The sequence below is a fragment of the Pygocentrus nattereri genome, chromosome 24 (assembly GCF_015220715.1).
Source record: "Pygocentrus nattereri isolate fPygNat1 chromosome 24, fPygNat1.pri, whole genome shotgun sequence".
Lineage (NCBI taxonomy): Eukaryota > Metazoa > Chordata > Actinopteri > Characiformes > Serrasalmidae > Pygocentrus > Pygocentrus nattereri.
In genome coordinates, this window is record NC_051234.1 from 19,520,701 (window position 1) to 19,534,359 (window position 13,659).

Below are 13,659 nucleotides of genomic sequence, written 5' to 3' on the forward strand. Positions count from 1 at the left end.
TGGGTTAAACTTCATAACTAAAATATTAATTACTAAAAACAGTTGTTTTCATGGAAATTCATGACTTGACATGCCAGGTCTTAGAGTCTGGGTCAGTTGGTGTGGAATGAGTAAATACTGTGGGACCAAATGTCTAAGACCACGTTGAAAATCTTTTGTTTTTAGAATTTTGAAAAATTAAAGACAACAAAAAGTTACAAAATGAAAATCATAATGCAAATCATACTCTGCATTATTTCTACGTCACTGTTCAAATTTAAACTGATTTGTGACATTATTAAGGACAGAAGTCTGTCCTTAATAAAAGTCTCTTCCATTGAGGATCATGTCTCCACTGAGGATCAGATGACACTTGATCTGCTTGTTAGAGACTTTTGCAGTCCAACATGAATTTCAAAATTTCAAGAATTCTACTATTCACTCAACTTGTTGTGCTGAGAATAGAATTGAAGGGTTTTGTTCCAAAATTCGACCTGTCCAGGGTGTATCCTGCCTTACACCCAATGACCGCTGGGATAGGCTCCAGCACCCCCTGCGACCCAGAAGGAGAAGTGGCTTAGGAAATGTGTGTGTGTTCCAAAATTCATTATAGACCACTTTCTCCTTTATTATAGCAGTAAGATAGTATTTCCCAATACACATTCTCAAAAATCCTTATGTCTAAAGTTGTTCCTGCATTTTGGAATTAAACTTTTGTTTTTATAAAATGATTGATTTTATAAAAAAAAATATAAAAACTAGAAAAGAATTTCATTAGTGATCTCAGACTTCTGAACCCCTCTGTATATAACCAAGATCCAAATCACATAAAAGGTATATAATGGGTGTTATTTTAAATTATAAAGTTGCATCATAAATATTGAAGTTTTGTACAGTTATAATGTGTGTACAGTCATGTACAAAAGTCACCACTGGTCAAAAATGTGTTAGGGATGGTCTAAGTGAAAATAAGTGAACACATCATCTACAGAGAAAAGACTTCTACACACTTTAATGCACAATAACTATTTATTTGATAAAATTAGCATATTGGTAAAATAATGTGTAAAGGTTATGGCACATTTAATATATATTTTTGTTTTTCCAATATGTTTTGTTCAGCAAATAAATGGAAATTATGCATTAATTTATTTGAGCTTGTTTACTATAGATTCACTTAGAAAATAAACAAAACAAATCATTTGACCAGTCATAATACTTTGCGTATGACTGTATATACAGTATGTACTGTTTATATGTAAGCATTGCATATATTTTTGTCATATTATTGAAACCTCAGTACTCATCAGTTATAAAAAGGCTGGTTGACTGGCAAAGTAAAAGGCCTTAAGGCACCATAAGGTCCAGGCTCTATTTGAGTTTATGCTCAAATCTCTTTACATGTCTAGATTCCAGCAAGTATACGGGATAAAGTGCCCATTTATTGAAGGTCATCTGCATTCTACCGGATGCATGAAGACACCTATGGATCCTAACTGACCAACAAAGACCTCTTTTGTTCAGAGGTTGATTTTTTCAATAAACCTGCAATATGCTGTTTTTACTCTCTACCCAAGGGCTTGCAGGTTTGGCCTATATTTCTTACAGATTTTCTATTCACATAATGTACATACAGGCCAATCATGAGTGACAGATGTAGTTAAATGTAGTTACATGCTTAAACTACTAAAAAATATAATAATAACTGGCATGAATTCTGAGATAAATACTGAGAGTATTTTACAGTAAGTTTTGCACCTTGACTGCTTGAGAATTTATATGTTAACAGGTCGTACACTAACTTTCTTTAAAAGACGAGTAAAAGAAAGTAACTAATTTGCATGCACATTGTGTGTGTGCTCTGTTTTGTGTAACTGAGAATTTGTCCCTTCCAACTTGTGCATGCAAGAGATATTGACCCAAAACCCAGAGGAATTCTGGGTAATATATCTTTGTATGCAAAAAAAGCTGTTAAGATATTAAATGATTAAATATAATAGCGGTGATATTTCAGGTTCTGCCTCATTGGGTCTCTAAGCAAACATGAATCAGAGTACAACACAACTAGGGTGTGAGACAATCAGGTAAGCCCTTTTTTAAAAAAACAAATATACCTATATTTTGATTTTGTTTTGTATTTTGTGTAGTCATTGTGATTCAGTGTCTCTGTGCTGTTTTGTTATTATTTTTTTGTTATTTGCTCTTATTTTCATGCTCATAAAGATGGTTGGCATTTAGATGTGAAACCATCATGCTTGTCTTGTGATTTATTTTTCTTTTGCATTGTTTAGTTTTTTATGTTTAAAGTTATATGTGATGATTTGCTCATGTGCATGGAGTTTATCAGTTTCTGCTTCAGTGTCGAATCTACTGAGCGAAGCAGGTACAGATTCAACCATGCCTACACTGAAATGTGTAATACCCTGCATAGACCTGGTTCTGACATATACATCATTTCTAAATGAATAACTTATATCAACAAAATCATTGCAAAAGTTTGTACCATAGAAAGACTGATTTATATATAAATCAGTCTTTCTATTGTACAAACTTTGAATTTTTTATTATATTATGCTTGTGTGGAAATGGTGTACACATTTGAGTCAGGTAAACTTTATGCATTTTTTCAACATGTGGCTGTTTAGTCCAGGCTTTTCTTCATAGCAGTAAATGTCTGGATTAAATTCTCCTACCAAACTTTTTCAAAGTCCTTGTTTCAAGCCCCAACTGGAAACTGCTTTATGATGGTTTGTGCCCACTCATTTCTTAGAAAATCATATTAATCAAGAAGACACATTGCATATTATATTCCATCACTATGCAAGTGCATAAAATGTGTAGCCTGCTAAGTAAATTACAGTGATTTTACTTAATAACAATAAATCCTATGATGGTCAATCCATTATATCTCATCAAAGGACTAGCAGATTATGTTAGATTTTCTTGAAAAAAAAAGCTAAAAAAAATGCTTCTGTTTTATTTTCACAATCATGCAAAATTTCAACACTGTGCTCCAAACAGTTTTTTAGTTATGACTTTTTAAAAATGTTAAATTGAATCTTTCATATAAATGTTGAGTTGATGTGACTGAACTAAGCTGAAATATTACCTTCCAATAAATAAAACACTAAGAATAATTTAAAATTTTAATTATTTAGTTCCTTGATAATATATTCCCACAAGAAGATAATGTATTGGAGAATCTACTTTTTTTGTCTGGCCCAGATTCTGTGCATAATATATCTCCCAAAAACAAGAAATGGAAGTATATTGCCCCTTAAATTAGAATACAGGCTTCTTAGAGAATTATAGAGCTTAATGCAGAACATCAGCATTAATCTACACACTTAAAAAAGAAACTGTTTAGAGCCATGAGTTCTACATAGAAACATACGCTTGCTTAAATGGTCATTTACATTGTGAAATATATAGAACCATGTACAACACATTCTCCATCAGTCTGAAAAACAATTTCATAATGTATGTTCTATGTAGAACTGATGGTTCTAAATAGAGCCATCATGTTTAAAAATATATACATATTAACCATGATGGATTATTAATGAGACATAACTGTCCTTACTGAGGAAAAATTTAGAAGGAAAAAAGTTTAGGGTAAAAACACCTCCAGAATAGATTTTTAGTTATGAAGCCATTTTAATTGTATGGTATGGCTTCAAATATTAGGTGCAGAAGTGAAAATGTATTGGGTTTGATAAAATATTCTTTATTTTTAATTTAAGAATACTACATGGAACTTTACAAAAATTACTTGGAAATCTTGGAAATTTCAGACATGAAAGATTACATGCTTTGTATAAACAGTACATCCTGCAATATATTAATGAGTTTGTGGAAAAATGTTAATATTTACATTGTTGTGTTTTTAAGTTAATATTTCTTATCAATGAATTTATTCTGTAAGCAGTTATGCTTTAATATTTAAAATGTGATTTACAAATTGACAGGACAAATGTTTCAAGTGTCATAACTAAAAATTTATTTGGTGCACAATCAAAAAAAATTGCATGGTTACTTAAATAAAACTGAAGTTTATTTAAACTGTCAGGCCCCAGGTGAGTTGATGTTAAATGACTCATATATCTTTAATATATATTACAGTGCAGGGTTTCTTAACCTTTAACCTACAAGACCCATAAAATTGATGTGGATGGTGTTTCACTGACTGTGTATATTTTTGAATATAATTTTTGGTGAAGATAACTTCCAAGTAGCCAAAATCTTTCTTAAAAGAGCTACATGTACTTTAACATTTAAAATGCATTTAATGAACATATATGAATGTACATGAAAGAACATAAAACCTTGCTATTTAGCAAACATTTATCATGAGTACCATTAGAGCAGGCCTACATGACTTCTGTAGCTCCTGGTGTGTTTTCAATTATAGTTGAAAAATGAAGGAAGTGGGTTTTGTTTGAATGTTAAGCAACTTTGCCTGTTGCACACAACTGATATAAAAACTACATATTTAAATTCATTACCAGCCTTGAATGAAAAGACAAGTATTTTCTCTTGTTGTCTTTTATATTTCATTGATTTTGTTACATTAGGCCTCTTGTTTTGTGTCTGTTGAATCACACTGTGAACTGTGTGCTGTTGTGTGTCTTTGCTCATGTTCTACGTTATGTTGCATTGTCTCCATCATATAGACTTCTTGAAAATAGTGCAATCCTGGATCAGTACGAACAAGCTTCAGTGAAATATGAAAACATGGACCGGAGATTTACACCAGCATGATGACATGGACACTTTAGTGACAATTATAGGGCCTACAAAACACATTACAGATGTAAATATCTCTCAGTGAAGGACATGGACACTGTAGCAAAGAAAAATACTTGCTTGGAATATCTGAAACTTGAATTTAGGAGCATTAAGTTAGTCCATTGACCTTTTATCTTCCCATTTTCAGTCTAAAGATCACACAATGTCAAATGTTCATTTTTTTGAAAGAGAATTATTTCAATTCAGTTTACAAGAATAAGTGTGATCAGTACTTCTTGTTTAATGTTCTAGTGCATGCATTTGTTATTTTGCTATAAAAAGATGTTCTGTTTTGTTTTTTTTATACACTGGTATTGTTGCTGATTATGATTCTCCATATCTACAATCTACAAATATTTCTATCATTTTTGACTTTTGCATGTTTTACACCTATTTGACATTACATTTAATGATTGATCAAACCAGATAGCTTGCCCAGACCTATTTTACTGTAGAGTCTAATCGAAGGCATTGTGAATTAAACTAAAGTCCCCCTTAGAGGCTAATTCCTGTACTAACGTATGCATGCTAAAATCTTAATGAAAGATAAAATATGTGTGGCTAACCTAATTTAAGAATGTTTTATTTGAATTGGATGATTTTGCAGTATAACATTAAAAGTGCAGGTGCTTTGACAGAAAATACAGTAACTTCTGCTACATTTTAGTGGCACATAACCTTTGTACATTAAACTTTTGTAGCTGTTTGAAAGCTGGACCACCTTTAACACTCAGTTTATGTATGCTTTATGAAACAAATGAAAATAATAAACTTTGACAAGCTTCCTTTTCATCTTTCTTACGCCACCTGGGCATAAATCTTAAAATGAAAAGAAGAAAATGTTTTGTCTAACAGAGAATATTTGATATTTTCTGAAATTGGAACAACGTGTTTGTCACTAGCATGTTGAACTAAATTTGTGCTAATGGATACAATATGATATTGTGATGATTTTCTTTCCCAAGTTTGATGACTTTGAGATTGTATGTACATTTCCTCTGCTACTAACAGGTAATGCTAAATGACTGAGTACCAAAGCAGCAATAACATCCTGAACATACAGACACATTTTTGTTGCTAATTTTGATGATCTTAACAAATATTTTCACTCTCACTCAGCAGTAATGCTCATAATGATATACAATGTAAATACCAACTGATACTGTACCATTAGCAAAGGCTGCAGCACAACACAAGGTATGGATATAAGCAGGAACATGGGAACTGGGGGTGCAGAGGGGGCTGCAGCATCCCCCATTTCAGGATTGCAACTGTTAAAAATAATAAAAAAACATTCTGAACTGTCACTTAGATGTATATATTGTTGTCATTGACCTCATTATAGCAATGCGACACATTCTGTTTGATGTAAACTAGCAAAAAAAATCAAATTAATTGATGTCTTTGGTCATGTACTCTGCTTAAATTTAAGCACGCCCTGCTTAAACCACCTTCCTGCATCACAGGGTTAAGGCTCTGCTTCATTGGCTCTTAGATTATTGTAGCAGTACATTGTGTTTTAGCATAATTTATAGCATGTTTAGCCTATTATGTGATCATGTAACATTTGAACCCTTGGCAAGAAATGACGGAAGTGTTCCGTTTATTAGCAGATCAGACTAGCAAGCTAAAGTTGTGATCACCAAATTGAATTGATCTCTGTCAGTGCTACGACTTGAAACCAAACTCACTTGACCCTCTAATAAAAGATATATATTTGCCTTTTAGTGAAATGTTGAAGGAATAGCTCAATTACGCTATAATGCTAATATAGCTAACAGGGAATGGAATGGAATAGCAGTTAGCAGGAATTCATTTGCAAGTGCTTTTCAATGCCAATTCACTTTTATTAATTGTTAGAAATATGTTTTTAGCACATAGCAACACTGACACTGGACCTATACGTTTAAATGTATGCAGCTTCATATTTGGAGCCATGTTTTCTATTTTTCCTGTGCAAAACCAATAAAGACTGTGCAGTAAGGAGGAAAATGTAGGATTTTGGAGTTGACCTAATAGTGTTTTCACTTTTTCTACAGGCAGATGCACCATTACCCTGCATCTTTCCAAGTTTGACCGCTTAAGGGGCTAACATGTAGCACCCTCCTACAGACAGGACTGTTGCATTCAGCGAATATAAACTGCATTGTGGTCGAACTTGCTTTTTTTCTGATGGCCTTGGGCCTCTTGGCTTTTGGTGAATGGCACCAACTCGTGTTCCTACATTGACTAAAACCCCCTGAACAGTATTCTAGCGCCTAGACAGTAGGCGTATGTTTCCAACTCCAGACAACAAAGTGAAATCCAGGGGGTATATTGATGGGGGGGGGGGTATATTGGGGGTAGGATGAGGTTTGGGGGGGTTTCATTCTATTCTCCATTTTTTTTTTCCATTTTTTATTGTGTAGAAAATGAGTCAGCTATTTTTTCTCTTGTGTGACCTTTACAAAAAGTTATTTAATGCCAAAATAACATTAGAATTTCAATGATAATAAATGTCAATTAAAATTTGTTACTGTCTTAAACATGAGATGCATCCTTTTATCACCAGATAAGCAGATGTCAGTTGCCTAAATTTGACCTGATTTTTCTGTGATCTGTTTTCTAATCTTATAACACTTACCCTACCAAGCATCTCTGTGGACACAAAATAAAGAATGTGGATCGTTGTGAGATGCAAATTTTAACCATAATCTAGAAATCGGTCAGCAGGTCTTGTCTATGCATACTATAATAGAAAAAAAGCCCCTACGATCTTCATAGGTGAATTATTGATCAGTGACTTAAAGGTAAAAAAAATCACAGATCAGACTTTTTTTCAAGTCTTCATTGATTCAACGTTAGATAAATCCTGGACATATTGTTTTCAATAAAGTGACATGAATAATTGTGTCGAATCCTTGCTTCATGCTTGATTATTACATGACATTTTATAGAAAGTATATGAAAGCTCTGTTGTGTGTGTGTGTGTGTGTGTGTGTGTGTGTGTGTGTATATATATATATATATATATATATATATATATATATATATATATATATATATATATATATATATATATATAAATGATGGTTTCCGATATAAATGGTAAGTTAAATAATGCACCAAATTCATGCACACATTTAAAAAAAATAATTGCTTCGAAAGTTAAAACACTACAACTACCATGAGCCCCAGCTACCACGTCTGAGCTGCAAAGTTAAAAGAAATCAATTCTTAAAAAAAATAAAACACAAATAGAGCATGTATTTTATTCAGTGAAAGTTAAACATGATTACTTTTTGTAAGATAGACCACTAACGATCAAGAGCTCGGCGTATTTTACTGCACAAATATCTCAGTTTCTAACTAAAACGTTTTATTTAGAAAAATTCAAAACACTACAGCTCCCATGATCCTCAGCGCACATCAACAGCCGTCTAACATAAAAAAACTTTCATTTTGAAATATAAAGGAGATTTTATTCAGTGACAGTTACACTTTATATTTTAAAATGTCGTAATCCATAAATAATCATATACACAAGCTGAGCCGTGTAAAAACGTTTATGTTAACACGCGAAATTATCGCAGGGCACTTTAGTTTTGAAGGGGAATATTAGCACCAGGGTTGCTAGGACAAGCAGGTGGACTCTTAATGAGAACTAAGATTGTTTTTCTAGGTTATCACGGGTCGTTTTGTCAGTTAAGATCCACGCTGTCTTGAGAGAAAACTGTTGTTCTTTTCTTTAAGTAAAACAATAGCGTGTTCGGAGCTAAGCTAACATATCAGATACTTCTCGTGAAGCAGCTAGGTTAGCCAGCTAGCTAGCTGTATGATTAGCAAAGTTTAGCCAGCAAAGTTAATGGTACGCTAGTTAAGGTTAATATCTGACCAGAATCAAATATAACTTGGTTATTAATTCTTAATAGTTGGTATAATGGCTTACTCTCTCATATTCAGAACTGGCAGAAATTCACATTGTGTACAGCAGATATTAAAGCGTGTAAATGTCACCTTGTCTCCACAAGTGTCACCTTTGCAGGTGAATAATCCTATTTTAATCCAGCTAAAGTTAACTAAATCGCCTTTTGCCCAGTGGACATGTATGCCTCGCTGGTTTGCTGTTCAAACTCGAGATTTTCATGCTGGAGCTCAGAGCAGGAACACAACGGATCATGAGGGAAAGGACAGGACCCAGGTGTCAGTCCAAAAGAGCCAGACATCATCTGGCCTCTCAGCGTCACAGAAAGGTTGGTTTAGGGATTTTATTACAGTTCAAACTTCATAATAAAGTGTAATAGCTGTATGTCAAGACCATGCTGTTGGCAGGCGTAAGTATTCATTCAGTTTTGCTTGGTTTGACCAACAGTAAAGCAAGCTGGGAAAGATTTCACCTATCTGATAGTAGTGCTCATTGGACTTGGAGTCACAGGTGAGATTTATGCTGTTTTGGAATTTCCTAGTTAAATTGTTGGTTACTTAAAGGGTCAGTCCAGCATTTGGTATGTAATTGTCATGATATGTAATATTATACAGCGCAGCATCACTCAGCTTCGTGAGTTTGACAGAGCATTTTTTGTCAATAGTCAATACTGTCTCACTATAATACCCAGCATGCATTACACAAATTCATTGTGTACTAGTACATTCTGTATTAGACAGCTAGCAGGAAAAAATTTGAACAGTCCCACTGCACTTGTAGTTTGACTTTTAACCAGAAAGTCTCTCTGTAGAGTCTACTGCAGCTCCATAGTTGAAGATTAGGCATATATAAAACAGATACAGTGATAGTCCCTTTAATGTCCGTGTGTTTATACAGGTTGCATAACACAAAGTATTGACTTGGCATCATTTCTTATAGGAGGACTTCTGTATGTCATCTTCCAAGAGCTGTTTTCATCATCAAGTCCAAGCAAATTGTATGGAAAGGCGTTTGAGAAATGCAGATCACACCCAGAGGTAGGCGAATTTTTGAGAATTTCATTACAAAAAGGCAAGTTTTTTTCAGAAAGAGTACACAAATATTTGCTTTATGTCATTTGTAGGTAATTGGAGCTTTTGGTGAGCCCATTAAAGGCTATGGAGAGACCACTCGTCGGGGTAGAAGGCAACAAGTCCGGTACGAAAGCTGTACTTGTTTTTGAATGTTTCAGGACAGAAAAAATGCTTACGCTTCATGAAGTCCAAACTTCAAAGCTGTCACTGTAGCTTCTGTGGTTCATGGTTGTTAAAAGCACAAATGTTAAGCTAGAAATTGTTGTATTATCTGTGATCTGATGTTTCTGGAGTATTTCTTGGATTTTCTAGTCAGTCTCAGGGTGAACATTTCAAGTGAGCTTTCCAGGTTTTGAATTTTTGGGTCGTTTTAAGTCATGCCAGATGGAAATTAAAAGTTTTGGGTGATCCTGATATGAAGTGGTTCAGAATTCTGATAAGTGATAAAATGGGAATGTGTTTTTTGTTTTTAAATGTTTGCTGACTGATATGACTGTGTTTTTAATTGTCATGTTTTTTAAACCTAAATAAGCCATAACATTTAAATAATCTAAATAGTCTAAATATTGTAGCACTTGGGGAGAAGCTTCCCAGAATTACTTGCTTATTTTTTGTTTTGACTTATTTACTCATTATTGCCCATCTTTTTCCCAATATCAATAAACATCAGCCGATATTACTGGCCAACGCAATGTCATTTGCGCTCTAAGTCCAAAAACATGCTCTCTGCCAAGACTGTGCTTAATCTGTGACTAGGACACTGGCCCTAAATGTCTTTCAGATCTGAATTAAATGGGAATTCTACCGATATTTCTACATTTCTGAAAAATTAAATAGATGTAAACAAAGTCATTCAGAGTGGTTTGATGTGAAATGCTTCATTTTGGAGAAACATAGTCAGACTTGTTTACAGTGGTGGTGCTAGGAACCAAACATCAACCTCTAACAGCAACCTTTAAAAACAGAAGTTAGTTATTAAATAAAATGGTTATAAATATACTGTCTTAGACAATATTTGATGATAGTTTTGGCCTAAAATGTATTTTCTAGAAAAGTCGTGAGGGATACATGCAAGGTATTGTATGGCAAAATAAAAGTCCCCAAAGGAAAAAAGTGTATCTGTGTCAAATGAAATGGATGCATTTGCGTAATGGATATATTAAAACCATTATAAAGATAACTAGGCTGAGTTACTTTGAACCATTTCAAACGGCATCAAAACACTTTGCATGATTTTGTTTACAAAGCAATGATAGAACTATGCAGAAATTTTGAGAAACTCCTCTTTAACTGGCTAATCTTCCTGCAGACATATTGAATACATCAAGGATGGAGAGAAGTACATGAGGCTGAAGTTTTACATCGAGGGTTCAGAGCCGGGACTGCGCGGAACTGTTCATTCCGAATCAAAACAGGTGAATTTCAGAATCTCACTGAGCACTTTGTAGTCAATTATTTAAAAGTATTATTTCTTTACTATACGTATAATAGAAAAATGTTTGATATTTCATGTGTGGTGGTGTTCTCATTTCACAGAATCCTGAGACAGGAAAATTTGAATTCCGCTACATATTTGTGGACATAGACACATATCCCAGGAGGACAATTGTGATTGAGGACAACAGATGATCATTTTCAGGGAAATTTATAGAAGAGTGAATCAGTGAATCCTGGACAGGTTCTCTTCAAGCACTTAATGCTCATATTTGAATTGAAGCCTGTTAAACTTTGTTTTGAACTTTGTTGTATAATTGCCTTTGGCTAGGTTTCTATGCTCTATAATAGCAATATTTAAACTGAAGTTCAATTTTTTCCCCTAGATTTCATACATTGCGCATTCTAAAGATGTCAGCCTATTTTTGCAGGGAAATTTACAAGAAATTAAATAATGAAATATTATTATTTCATTAATTATTCATATTTATTAATATCAGTTTACACTTGGTGCTTCAGAAATTGGTGCTTATGCAGATTTTGTATTAATCATCGCAGCCCTCTGTGTTGGGGTCAGTGATAACTGTGCAATTTGCAGTTTCCCAGCACTTCAATAGGTCTAGTTACTGCAGCCACATTTTGTAAGTCATTGTGTTTAATTGTGTCCAGTGTGTGAAAATTGCTGATTCCAGATAAGTGAAGAAAATGAGCTTTTGTGCTCACTGACATGCTTGCAAACTGCCTGATTTCCGTTGTGTCATTGGTCAACTCAATCTACTTCTTAAAATGAGTTTTTGGCATCAGGAATAAAATCATATAGGCTGGTGCTGCACTTCTGTCATTTAGTTAAGATGAATTGGAAATAAACCAAAATAGTGGTCATTACTTGTTGTTACGTTGTATTATAATGACACATATTGGACATATTTGGATTTTTGCTTGCTTTGAAATGCATCTGTTGTAATATGGAGTGATTGGAAAAGGAGAAAAGGCTTTACATTGAGATGTCATTCAGCATGTTTTAGTGGGAAATGGTTCATTGTTGCAGCCTCATGTGTCTTTACAGTGGTGGTGATGGGAGCCAGGGTCATGATGTCTACAACACAAATATAGTAATTTTATTTACCATCCAAAAGAGACCAGTGAACTTACACATGCTTTCTGAGATTTCATATGTTATGCTGATTGTAGTGAAATAATGTTAAATCTGAAATAGCAAAAAAAAAATGGCGCACAGCGACCTGCATGAAATTCTTGGCCATTAATATACTGTATATTAACACATGCGTTTTAGGCCATGGGCGTATCTGCCGTAAAACAATGTCCAAGACCTCAGGCAGCAAATTGATAACCATTTCATGGGATAACTTTATATGAGGGAGATTTTAAAGGTGGAAATCTGGTCCTGTCACCACCGCTGTAAACAAATCTGACTCGGTAAGTTTCTCTAGAATGTAACATTCCATATCAAACCACACAATTCTTGGAAAAATTTGTGGAGTTCTCTTTTAATGGAAGCAGCAGGAGTGATGCCAAGAAATCATTTTTCATTTGCAGTAATGATCTAAGCTGTGGTGAATAAAACCACAGCACTTTTTTTTGTGGTTGAACTTAATTTATGGTGCAATATGAATCAACTTCCAGTTCAGTAGCTTCATATGTTTAAAAGGAGTTTTGAGTGCAACAACAGATATTTCATGAACCTCTTATTGTGCGTCTGTGAGGACGATTAATTAAAGGAGGAGCAAGTATTTTTGTTTTTGTTTTTTTTGGGGGGTCTTGTTTTATTTTTATTGCTTTCAATTGTACTGAACCATCCAACCAGGTAATAAGCAAGAAGAAGAAGACAGGAAAAACTCCCATCTGTAAACAATGGCATTGTCTTATCAACCCTAATTTCTATTCTTAATCTCCTGCAGTGAGCTCACACTTGTTTCTTTACATACTGCTATTACTTACCAAATATTTTAGTGTTTAAAACTCAAATTCCTCTTACACCATTTTATGCAGTCGGAGACAGTGGAAGCTGCCTCTCTTGCTGGAGTCCAGTAGGGGGAAATATTGTACAACTACAGGATTTGTGCAATGACTGGCAAACCACCTGGGTGCCACATTACTGTATATTCACTGTGTTGCATTACATTTATGATCCAATTCATGCACTGTTAATGTATTTTTGAGTGTTCTCTCATTGTAGATGTAGACAGTTGGTAATACTACCAACTCATAATTTAATACACATAGACTTAATACACATGCTTTCCAGTGCATCTGTCTTCAAAGGAGATCAATAGTAACTAATATCCTGGCAGGTTTATGTTCAGTGCATGAGGATTTCCTACTCTGGTGAGATTAGAAGTATTGGTGCTTTATTAATTTCTTCATTATTTATTAATTAACAGTTCACGTAAGTGGCAAATGGTTAAAAGCTACATTAATTTTGTACAGTTCAAAACAAAAAACATCATGATATACATACAC

General features: G+C 34.0%; 2 protein-coding genes across 6 annotated transcripts in view; both read left to right on the forward strand.

Annotated features, from left to right (window-relative positions):
- The window catches only part of neto1l (neuropilin (NRP) and tolloid (TLL)-like 1, like), a 151,067-nt gene extending 143,984 nt beyond the window's left edge, over positions 1-7,083 (forward strand). The window contains exons 10-11 of one of the 5 annotated variants that reach the window (XM_017696235.2): positions 1,994-2,063; positions 6,807-7,083. In XM_017696235.2, the coding sequence (XP_017551724.1) occupies positions 1,994-2,054 (61 nt within the window). In that variant the 3' untranslated portion in view covers positions 2,055-2,063; positions 6,807-7,083. The other 4 variants (XM_017696236.2, XM_037533787.1, XM_037533788.1 and 1 more) reach the window with 4 other exon arrangements.
- Positions 7,084-8,254: 1,171 nt separating this feature from the next.
- On the forward strand, positions 8,255-12,929 carry timm21 (translocase of inner mitochondrial membrane 21). Its single transcript, XM_017696145.2, has 6 exons — positions 8,255-8,999; positions 9,119-9,181; positions 9,611-9,708; positions 9,795-9,868; positions 11,054-11,159; positions 11,281-12,929. The coding sequence occupies exons 1-6, from the start codon at positions 8,687-8,689 to the stop codon at positions 11,371-11,373; spliced, it is 747 nt and encodes a 248-aa protein (XP_017551634.2). The 5' UTR covers positions 8,255-8,686; the 3' UTR covers positions 11,374-12,929.
- The last annotated feature ends 730 nt before the right edge of the window (positions 12,930-13,659 follow it).